The following is a 12022-nucleotide window of genomic DNA, read 5'->3' on the forward strand; positions in this document are numbered from 1 at the left end:
TTTTTTATTTTTAAATTACAGTTGATGTGAAGTAGTATATTAGTTTCAGGTGTACAATCCCATGATGATACATTTATAAAACTTACAAAGTGATCACCCTGATAAATCTAGTACCCACCTGACACCATACATAGTTATTACAATATTACTGACACTATTCCACATACTGTACTTTACATCCCCCTGACTATTCTGTAACTACTAATTTATACTTCTTAATTCCTTCACCTTTTTCACCCAGCCTTCCAACAGCCCCCAATCTTGCAACCATCCAAATGTTCTGCATATCTTTATTTCTGTTTCTGTCCTGCTTGTTTGTTTATTTGGTTCTTTAGCTTTCACATATAAGTGAAATCATCCTACATTTGTTTTCCTCTGTCTGACTTATTTTACTCAGCAGAATACCCTCTATGTCCATCCATGTTATTGCTAATGGCAAGATTTCATTCTTTTTTATGGTTGAGTATATTTTATTGTATATATCCACAACTTCTTTATCCATTCATCTATTGATGGACACTTTGGTTGCTTTCATATTTTGGCTATTGTAAATAATGCTGTAATAAACATATGGATGTGTATGTCTTTTTGATTTAGTGTTTTGGGTTTCTTTGGATAAACATCCAGAATTAGAATTGCTGAGTCCTTCTTTGTCTCTTGCTATGGCTTTTGTTTTAAAGTTTATTTTGTCTGGTACAAGTGTTGCTATCAACAGCCTTTCTTTTCCCCATTTCCATTTTCATGAAATATCTTTTTCCATCCCTTTACTTTCAGTCTATATGTGCTTTTTGATCTGAAGTGAGTCTCTTATAGACAGTATATGTAGGGTCTTATTTTGTTGTCCATTCAACCACCATATGTCTTTTGATTGGAGCCTTTAATACATTTGCATTTAAAGTAAGTTCATAGATATGTATTGATTTCCATTTTATTATTCATATTTTTAATCTTTTTATTGTCTTCTTCTTAAAGAAGACCTTTTAACATTTCTTGTAATACTGGTTTGGTGGTGATGAACTCCTTTAGCTGTTTCTTATTTGGAAGCTCTTTAGATGTCCTTCCATTCTAAATGATAGCTTTGCTGGATAATCTCAGTTGTAGGTCCTTGCTCTTCGTCACTTTGAATATTTCTTGCCAATCCCTTCTGGCCTGCAAAGTTTCTGTTGAGAAATCAGCTGACAGTCTTAGGGGAGGTCCCACGTAGGTAATTAGATAACTAACTTCTTTTCTCTTGCTGCTTTTAAGATTCTCTCTTTATCTTTAACTTTTGGCATTTTAATTATTATGTGGTTTGGTGTGGGCCTCTTTGGGTTCATCTTGTTTGGGATTCTCTGCACTTCCTGGATTTCTATTTCCTTCACCAGGTTAGGGAAGTTTTCTGTCACTATTTTTTTACACAGGTTTTCAATTTCTTGTTCTCTCTCTTCTCCATCCAGCACCCCATGATGCAAATGTTGGTATGCTTGAAGTTGTCCCAAAACGCTTTAAACTATCCTCATTTTTTAAAATTCTTTTTTTCTATTAGCTGTTCTGATTGGGTGTTTTCTGCTTCTTTATCTTCTAAATTGCCGATTTGATCCTCTGCTTCATCTACTCTACTGTTGATTTGCTGTAATGTATTCTTTATTGCAGTTAGTATAGTCTTCATTTTTGACTTATTCTTTCTTATCTTTTCTATCTCCATTTTGCCTTTTGTATCTTTTTGTTGAAGTTCTCACTGAGACCACTGAGCATCCTTATAACCAGTGTTTTGAACTTTGCATCTGGTAGATACTTGTCTCCATTTTGTTTAGTTCTCTTTTTGGAGTTTTGTTCTCTCATTTGGACATGTTTATTTGTCTCCTCATTTTTGCTTCCTCCCTGTGTTTATTTCTATATATTTGGAAGAACTTGACAAAGTGACCTCATGTAACACATGCCCTGTAGGGCCTAATGGCACAGCTTCCTCAGTCACATGAGCTGGGCACTCCAGGTGCATCTTCCCCATATGAGTAGTGTACACTCTCCTGTTGTAGTTGAGCTTTGATTGCTGTTGGCACATCAATGAGATTGATTTACCCCCAGTCCCATCTGTAGCTAGGACTGGCCATGACCACCGTGGAGGATCTGCACAGGGGCCAACCCCACAGAACAAAACTCACTTCAGTGGGCTCAGATACCCACTGACCCTACCCCTTGAGTCTCTCATTCGTGGAGTGTGATCTGAAGCTGTCCATGGGGTGCACTAGCTGCGGGGCCTCCTTAGAAGTGCAGGCCAAGGTCAGCGGCTGTCTGTGCTCTGTCTGGGGCCACTGAGCATGAGCTACAAAGCAATCTGCAGATGGCTGCTACGTGTGCTGGCCTTAGAGCTGCCCAGGAGAGGCCAAACTGCAAACCAAGACCAGCTTCCTCTAGTGCTGGGTCTGGGACCACTTAGCAAGAGGTGTGCGGTACTCAGAGGCCACATACTGCTTGTTTGAGAGATTTTAGGAAAATCAGCAGCATGAGCCAAGGCATGCCATTTGTATGGAAAAGTCACTGGAAAAGGCTTGCAAGTTGGGTGTGGTGGGGGTCTCAGGGAATCACCAGAATGGTACAACAGTGTTGATGGAGACTCACACATAGCACCCACTTGCCAGGTCTTTACGGAGAGAGCTCAGCAAAGGAACTATGCCCTCTGTCTGGGAGAAGGGTACCTCTCCAGTTCTCACCCTGATGCCAAACAATTCAGTTTTTCCCCATATGTCCTTGGTGCCTTTCTAGTTGCTTCCCTAGAGCTGGAACTCAGAGCAAGTGAGACCAAGTAAGTCTGCGCACAAGCCCTTTTCTTATTTATTGTTTTCAGCAACTAGCCGTGCTTCCTGAACTTGCCTTATGTCCTAGGAGAAGGAACTTAGAGGGCACAATGTGGGTCCAGGATTCTGAATAGTGTATTAGTTGCATTTTCTTGGATGTTTTCCGTAAAACAGAGAATTAATAGCTCAATGTTCTTTTTTAATTCAACAATGCAGTGTTCTTTTTCATTCCCCAGATATTGTGGATGCTTTATCAGATCCAAAGAAGTTTCTTTCAATTACGGAAAAAAGAGCAGACCAAATGAGAGCTATGGGCATCGAAACCGTAAGTAGCAATAGTCAACTGAAGACAGGAAAGTGGGGGAAGTGTAGTTGTCAAACACTGATTACAAGAGCAAGACAAAGTAGTAAATTAATATGACAAGTTCAAAGAAGGTTTTTGAAACTGAATTTATCCAACAACATTGTTTCAAGGGTTAATGAGAGGGTAGCATATTTAATAAAATGTGACCACCATCTGAAAAACCCAGTTCTTCAATGTGGCTTAGCTCCCATTTGGAGGCCCTTTCCCCATTAGAAACAAAATTTTTAAAAACCCATCCTTTAAAATAGAGAATGCTTTTGTGATACATGGAAATACTAGCCAACCCAATTCAGTAAATTAATGAAATTGACTTTTTTTAATTATTTTTTATGAATCTTCCATCCAACCCTCTCCCATTTCAGTGCACACACATGTTTGTTTTTTTGTTTTTAAAGCTCCCTTCATCATACTCCTCAGTTTGGAGTGGGAGCAACAATCTCTCCAGTAGCTAGCAAAAGACAAGGTCTACCCTGCTTGTAAAGGAACTGGATCTTCTTTCCTTGGCTTCATCCTTTGCTTTCAAGCCTGAAGAAACCGTGTAATGTTTCCTCCTGCCTGCAAAGATCCATCTGTGAAGAGAGTTGCAGGGAAGAAGTTGAGTGGCACAGACTGGATCAGTAATACAGAGAATGTGCAAGACAGTTGAACTTGAGGTGGCATTCATTTAGGTTAATAAAAACTTTTCTGTTCCAGAGTGACATAGCCGATGTGCCCAGCGACACTTCTAAGAATGACAAGAAAGGAAAGGCCAACACTGCCAAAACAAATGTGACTCCACAGAGCAGCTCTGAACTTAGACCAACTACCACGGCTGCCCTGGGGTCTGGCATGGAAGCCAAGAAAGGTAAAGGAATGTTGTTTGGGCTCCTTATCTGTTCTAGTAGTTTTAGGCTCTTTTTAAAAAGTCTTTTATGGGGGTATTTAGAATTGTTAATTTTGCCAATTTTCATTGCTCCATAAAACTCAAGAGCAGCATGTTTTCTTAGGGACTGGACAAACTGCTTCATTTCTCTGATTGTTTAATAGAGAAGCAACATCTGGTAGATCCCCTGCACCTTAGTTAGACTGAGTGCAACATCCATAGTTTCAGGAAATGTTTAAATTCAGCGTCCTTTTTGGGAAGCACTTTCGCACAATGAATTTCACTAATGCCTCCCCACTCTCTTCCAGACACACTTTACAGTGGACACTCATGCTGGACAGCCTGTACGTTCATGAACCAACAAAATCATGATTGTTCAGACATTTCTAAATTCCAAAACTTTCAAAAACAAATAAGATCCCTTACTGACAATTTCTTCCCACCTGTAGATATTTAGCATCCATGATTATTTATTTTTAAAATTATCAGATGGGCATTTGAAGGCCAATTCTTTTTTATTTGAATTTGATACCAGGTATTGTGATCCTTCCTACTTTGTTCTTTCTCAAGATCGCTATTCAGGGTCTTTTTTGGTTCTGTATAAATTTTGGAAATATTTGTTCAAGATCTGTGCAATATCCCATTGGTGTTTTAATAGGAATTGCATTGAATCTATAGATTACTTTGGGTAGTATGGACATTTTAATGATGTTAATCCTTCCAGTCATGAACACAGTATATGCTTCCACTTATATGTATCTTCCTTAAGTTCTTCCTTCAGTGTTCTGCAGTTTTCTGAGTACAGGTCTGTTACCTCCTTGGCTTAGTTTATTCCTAGATACTTTATTTTTCTTGTTGCTATAGTAAATGATATGTTATTTCTTAGTTTCTATTTCTGATATTTCATTGTTGATATACAGAAATGCCCTCAATTTCTGAATATTGATTTTGCATCCTGCAATTTTTCCAAATTCATTTATTAGTTCAAGTAGTTTTTTGGTGACTACATAGACTACAGGGTTTTCTATGTACACTATCAGGTCATCTGCAGATAATGACAGTTTTATTTCCTCCTTTGCATTTTGGATGCCTTTTTTTTCTTTTTCTTGTCTGATCACTAAGGCTAGAACTTCCAGTACAGTATTAAGAGTATGGAATAAAAATAAGTCATACAAGAGAAAAAATAAAATTTAAACAAAAATAAGAAGGCAAAGGAAGATAGCAAAATGGAATAAGAGAAGGGGAGGAGCAAAATATTAGATTTGAAATAAGCTAAAATTAAAAAAACGAGTGAAATAATAGGAACAAACTTGAAGGAAAAGAAAATATGTTAAAAAGCTATGCAGGAGATAAAATAGTACATTTAATGAAGAAGACCATGATGGAATTCTTCTGTCAGCGTCCAGTGTTTGCCACTGTCTTCTCTTTCTGGGCCTGGCAACGTCAGATGGTGTCCTAGTCTGGCCCTAGGTAGCCTGTTCCAGACTACAAGCGATCCACAGTCTGTGACTGTCTCCTTCAGGCTTGGCTGGACCCCACTGTTCTGCCCTGCTGGCTTTCCATCAGCACAGGGCCAGGACTGGTTCATTTAATGACCTGAGAGCACTGTCAGTACGACCTCCACTTGCCTCCAAGGGGGCCTCTGGTGCAATCAGGAAGGTGGGTCCCTGAGTCACCCCCAGGGAGCACTGTTCAGTGTTCAGGGCAGATGGTGGGAGTGTTTCCCTACCCTCTCAGCACATGTCTTGGTCTGTCTCGGGTTATTTTCAATAATGTATTGTTTCTGGTGAACTAGCTGTCCATTTCCTATAAGCATCCAATCTTTGTGAAAGGGGCAGCCCTTTTCTACTTGGTGCGAACAGCGGCTCTAAAGGCCAAGGCTGAACACCCCTTGTTGTGCCTCTGATCTCCATTTCTGCTGGTTTCATTGGATCAGGGCCTGAAGACCAGTGTAGCTCAGTGTCTGGGAGAAGTTCAGAAAGAGCCCTTTCTTTCGGAGCTTTTCCCTCTTTCCCTGTGAATGTGCACCAAGCAGAGGGCTCCTGAGCCTGGCCTCACTGATCTGCAGAGCCTATAATCCCACAGGTGGGGGTGGGGCACACCTGCCTGTGAGGGGACCTGCTTGGCTGCAGCTAGTCTCCGGCATTCACCTCCCGGCCCACCCTCCAGTCCCCAGCCTGCCACTCTCACGGGAGACTTGGCCCCAAACTCTCCTCTCTGCAGTCCCTTGCTCGCTAGCCGTGCTGGGTTGGGTCCCACAATCCCTTCGACATGACACAGTTGCTCTGGTTTCTTTGTTGGTGGAGCTGCTGCACACACATGTGTGTACGTGTGAGAACAGTTTTCCTGCCAAGTCTCAAGTCTCCTCTCAACTTCTCTTTTAAAAGAGTTTCTCTGTGGCCCCCACACTGCAGCACGGAGCCCTGGCAGGCCTGTTCTCCATGCGCTCCGCCTCCCCAGAAAGCGCAGAGCTTTTCTCTATCCGGGATGGCCACAGCCTGCCAAAGTGCCTCCGACAGCTTTAGATAAAGTTTCTCTCTGGATCTTTCCCGGATGGCACTGGGAAGAGTCCAGCAGCAATGCTATAACAATGTGCGGTGGCAGGGGGCTCACGCAGCTCCCTCCAGTCAGTCTCAGACTCAGGCTCCCACTACTGTGCTGCTGTGCTCCAGCCGCTCTCCCGCCATGCTCCCTGCGTGGACTCTGCTGCTCAGATTTTCTTTATGGGGTTGACACCCCCACTCCCAGCGGCTGGAAGTATTGGCTGACAACAGATCACAGCTGCACTTTTCTCCCTCGAAAGTTGTCCTCAGACCATGGGAGTTCTGCCTGGAAATGCCTGGAAGATTTTGGAAATGCTCTGAAGGACTCAGATAACTAAAATGGAGTTGCAAAAGCCTAGTTTCCTTACCTGGAGGTAGAACAAGTCTGGAGGGCCATTTAAGCTATGGGGCTCCCGTAGGATGAGCCTAAGGCTGCATTTCAGCTGGCAGTACCCCCTGGCTTCTCCCTCTGCCGTGTCCAGTTTCTCTCATACCCTTAGGGCTTTTACCCAAGAGCCTTTCCCTCAATAAATCACGTGCACTCAAATCCCAGGCACAGGCTCTGCTCCTAGGAAACCCAACCTGATACAATAAGCATTTCAGTTCAGGGGCTAGTTTTAAAATTGCTTTTAAGAAATCAAGATATTTATATCCATAACATTGTTACCGAACAATGGACCGGTGGGGCGGTGCCCAGATGCTATTACCAAAACAACCACACCCACCTTCCCTGGGGTCCCTCGGTTGTAGGTCCTTTACCCGCTGCCCCTGGAATTATGGCTCTGAATGCCAGTGTTTGGTGAAAAGGAAACGAACTATTTACTCAAAAGTTATACAGGTTTGATTAATGGCTAAATGTCACCCTTAAACCTCAAAATCCCTTTAAAACAATCACCAGCACACACACCATCCTGCCTTTCCCTTCCTCCCCCACTCCTTTGCCCAGTTAGGCCAGTCAGGCCACTCAGGGGCACCATCCTTCAGAAGAAAAAGAACAGAAGTCCGGGGCTCGGCTAGGCAGGCCTCTCTCAGGTCTCAGCACCATCCACTGCGTCACCGCGATCTCCTGCTCCTAACCCCAAACCATGTGGCACCTTCTCATGGCCCACTAGCAAGAGTCCTTTCTCCCCTCTTTCTTCCTGCATGGTCTTCACACTGTTCCCCAGAGTCTGTGTCCCTTTGTCTCTCCTGCAGGCCCCTGTCTCTCCTCCTCCTCTCTCCCAGTTACATTCTGTATTAAGTCTTTTTTAACCTTCCTGATTAGTTTATGTGATAGGCAAAATAACCCTTTTTGCAAATGTGGAATGAAGCCGTCCTGTTATTGACATGCAAAATGACTCTCAATGGCCCTACTCAAGGCTCCCATCCCCCATGGCGGCCCGCCCCTGGGGTGGGGAGAATATATTTTTCTTGGACACCCCAATCTCTCGACCCCATTACAAATACCCTTTGGGGGGGGCCCTGGCTGTGCCCCGTTACAACATTACATGTATAGCTGCTTCAATGTCTTTAGATGAGATTTCAAAACTAAATTTTCTATTATCAGTTATTCTTTCTACCTTTTAATATACACAATGTCTAATCTTTTTTTCTTCTTCTAGGTATTGAACTTATCCCTCAAGTGAGAATAGAAGATTTAAAGCAGATGAAGGTAAAATTGCTTAGTTGCTTTCCAAGTACTCTGATATTATGCATATTGGCAAAGCCAGTATATTTTTGTTTCTTACCTAGTATAATTATTGTGGCTACAAAAAAGTTATTTTCATCCTCTTTGTTTTCTCCACAGGCTTATTTGAAGCATTTAAAGAAACAGCAGAAGGAGCTGAATTCCTTAAAAAAGAAACATGCAAAGGTACAGCGTTTTGTGTGTGCACACATTTTTTTGTGTAGTTTTGTTTGCCTGTTTGTTTGGTTTTTTCTTTTAACTCTCTGATGAAAACCTAAAGCTACTATTTTGTGTTAAGTAACAATGAATTTCTCGTAGCCAAAAACACCACTCAGAAACTATTCCCAGCCAGCTGGATAGCAGTACCTGCATTTTAACTGGACAGACATGAAATTAAAACTTAGAATCCCTTTGAGATCCAGTGTCACTGATTTGTAATCTGTTTTTTTCTGGCAGTTATTTCAAAGGTATAACAGAGCTTCACCAATTTAAAAATCATTTAACAAAATAAATTTATCTAAATTTGTGTGCCATAGCCTACTAAGTAGTGAAGACCAGCTCACAGTCTCAGCCTCTAGGTCCCCAATGCCCTGGGCTGCTGGCAGCGAGTTGGCCACACGCAGGGCATGGAGGGAGATGCTGACAGGCTCTATCTACACTTCTCACTCAGGGCCCCTACAGAGTGAGCTCTTCTCACTTTTCCCTATTATCTAAACTCTGCTCAGTGGCCTGCTTCTGAAATATAGGTATTTTTCCTTTTTACCCGTAAAAAGAGGTCTGCGCCCAGTGGTCAGTGATCAAGAGAAATTATAAGAGCAAGTTGCCAGTTGAAGAGAGCAGCAGGTGGCCTAAGGAATTCTCGCCTGGGTTGGAAAACTTCATGGCACCTTCCTGCTCCCTGGTCTCTGCTCACAAAGGCAGGAAAGGGAATGCCTCCTTTCTTCCTAAGATGCATCCCAACTGCTGTTGCTGGAAAGATACTGTGTGTCCTCTTCCACTAGGGCAATGAGAGCAAAAGAAACTTAATTTCTTAAAAGGACCTCTGAGTTCTTTTCAATTAATCCTGCATTCCCACTCCTTTATACTCTGACCCAAGCCTCAAACCAAGGCAATTCCACAGAGCTGGACTGGAGTGATGGAGCTCCGAATCACTTAAAAGGTTAAGACAAAAAGAGTTTGGCCTGGAACTCTGCAATTTCTTTCCCAGGGTGCCCCTTTGCGAAATTCAGCCTAATGTTGGCCCAGTAATAGCCTCTGTATTATCAAACTGATGGCTTAGTGGATTTGCTGATATCAAGGTCACTTCAAAGACTGCTCCTAAATTTCAAGAATAATTTTATTCAGTGGATGTCCTTTCATTACATATACAGGAAATTTGCTACACATTTTTATAAATGCAGAACTATTAGAGACAGAGCTGATTTTAGTTTTGTTGTTCATTGACAACAACCTATAATATGGAAAGTAAACAGAAAAGGAAATAAGAGAGGCTATAACCTGAATGACCTGAATTATTAGGAATGGAGTTGGTACCCATATGGCAAGACATCACCAGCAAATTTTCCTTCCCTTTAAACTGAATCTCTGTTGTTGAGGCAGGCATTTATTTCAGTGGCCTTTGGGCTATTTGGAAACTTAAAGTTTTTGGCCTCATCCTCATTTACTGTTTCCTTCAGGCATGACCAGGGAATATACTGTGATTGATAATAATAAGAGCAGCAATAATAACAGCTAGAATTTTTGCATGCTCAGTACTTTCCAGATGCTGTGCTCAGCACCTTACATGTATTATCTATTTTAACTTTTTTAAAGAAAGAATAGTGGCAAGGATGATATCTTAGTTTAGGCTGCTATACCAAATTACCATAGACCAGGTGACAACAGACATTTATTTCTCACAGTTCTGGAGGCTGAAAATCCAGAATCAAGGTGCAGCCCTCCCTCTCCTGTCTCTTATATTAAGGGCACTAATCCCATTCATAAAGGCTGTACCCTCATGACCTAATCATACCCCATCTCAATTCTATCACATTGAGGTTTAGGGTTTCAACATAAGGATTTGACGGGAGCCACATTCAGTCCGTAAGAGCTGACAAATTATTTTTCTGTGAGATAATTTAGGAGTGGCTTTAGTAGCTCTTTCCACCTCAGATGCCATTGTACTTCATTCCTTCCATTTTCTTCATGCTGTTGGCAGGGAAATATTCATATTATTTAATAACCAGTAAATCCCAGATAGATGAAAGAATCCAAGTTGCTTTTCTTTGTAGAAAACAACCTTGAGCTTCTGGGAGGCCCCCATTATAATAAAATCAAAACCTAAAAAAAGATTTTAACTGCCTAAATCCCACCTAAATGGACTTTTTTAATAGTTTAATGTGCATTTTTTTTTTGGAGGAATCCTGTACAGTTCCTTAGGTCAAGTAATAGAGCTAAATTGCCGCAGTAGAATATGCATAGCATGCCTGTTGCTTTTTAGAACACTTTCAGAAGCATTTCTGAACAGGCAAATGCATTTCATGACTTGTTTTCACATCTGCGTGTACTGCAGAAGTTCAAGTTACAAATGTGTAATTATAAGCTTATGAATGAATTCTTTCTCCCACGTTAAATACTTAGGGGGCCCACTTTTATTCAGCTTGCTTTGGCAGTGTGATTTATGAACTCATAATTCTGTAATTTTTTTGTAGAAAACTACTACCAACAATGCTAACATCTACAATATTCAATGCCACTTTCGTGTTGCACATTTTACATATATTCTCAAATCCTCATATTATCCCTAAAATGTAAATAAAATCATCTGAATTTTAGACATGAATAAAATGAAATTCAGAGAGGCAAGTCCTTTGCCCAGAGTAATGTAATTAGTCAATGCTGTTATAACTAAAATGCTTTTGATCTTTTTACTGTCCAAGGGCTTGCAAATAATTATTTTCAAATAATTAGACCTTCGTGTCTATAAATTTTCTGTAATTTTTCAGTCTATAATATTTTCCTAACATTTTCACTGTCTTATCCAAAAAAACTTCTAAGATGAAAGAGATACATGAATGTTGACTTAAAACAACAACCATTTATTTCACTCACAATTTTGTAGGTCAACCATTTGGGCTGGGTTCAGCTGATGATTCTTCTGGTGTCAGCTGGGTTCACTCATGCATCTGCTATTACAGCCAATTTCGCTGGTGATAGGCAGATGTGGGATGGGGGCTGGCTGGCTTAGGAAGGCCTGGGCCAAGCCCCTTCCTCGCTGCTATGTGGTCTCTTATCTTCCAGCAGAGTGGTTAGTCCAGGCTTGTTCACAGGGCAAGGGTCCCAAGGGACCAAGCAGAAGTATATAGGGTTTCTTGAGGCCTCAACTCAAAACAGGCATACCATGATGCCCACCTCATCCTCTTGGCTAAAGCAAGTCACAAGGCTGGCCCAGATTCAAGGAGGACACTACCTCTTCCCAGGAAGGGCTGCAAAGTCACATTTCAAAGGGAGGTGGATACAGAGAGGGAAATAATTGTGGCCCTTTCTGCAGTCAACCAACCATTTGCTGGATGAGATAATTTACTCTAACATAAACACGGCTTGAATGAATCACCTAGCTGGTAGAGACAGGATTTGAATCAAAATTCTTTCTGACTTCAGAACTCAAGCTCTTAACCACTATACTTGGTTACCTCTGAGTTTTCCCCATTAGTTTTTCTTTCCACACATCTTCTTGATGGTCTTAGAAAAATGTTTTTAAGAGCAATCACAAGTCTATCAGGACACAAATATCTTGACTTCCTTTGGGACTGGTTTTTCAACATATCATCTTTA

At 41.4% G+C, this 12022-nt stretch overlaps 1 protein-coding gene across 8 annotated transcripts in view; it reads left to right on the plus strand.

Moving 5' to 3' along the window:
* Positions 1–12022, plus strand: part of PLCB4 (phospholipase C beta 4) — a 392492-nt gene that overhangs the window by 354343 nt on the left and 26127 nt on the right. For all 8 annotated transcript variants that reach the window (XM_054574035.1, XM_054574037.1, XM_054574036.1 and 5 more), the window contains 4 exons: positions 3011–3099; positions 3832–3982; positions 8145–8194; positions 8330–8395. In XM_054574035.1, coding sequence (XP_054430010.1) covers positions 3011–3099; positions 3832–3982; positions 8145–8194; positions 8330–8395 — 356 coding nt within the window. The remainder of the gene's footprint in view (positions 1–3010; positions 3100–3831; positions 3983–8144; positions 8195–8329; positions 8396–12022) is intronic.

The sequence above is a fragment of the Pteronotus mesoamericanus genome, unplaced genomic scaffold (genome assembly GCF_021234165.1).
Source record: "Pteronotus mesoamericanus isolate MK-2021 breed Mesoamerican mustached bat unplaced genomic scaffold, CSHL_Meso_final contig_25, whole genome shotgun sequence".
Taxonomy (NCBI): Eukaryota; Metazoa; Chordata; class Mammalia; order Chiroptera; family Mormoopidae; genus Pteronotus; species Pteronotus mesoamericanus.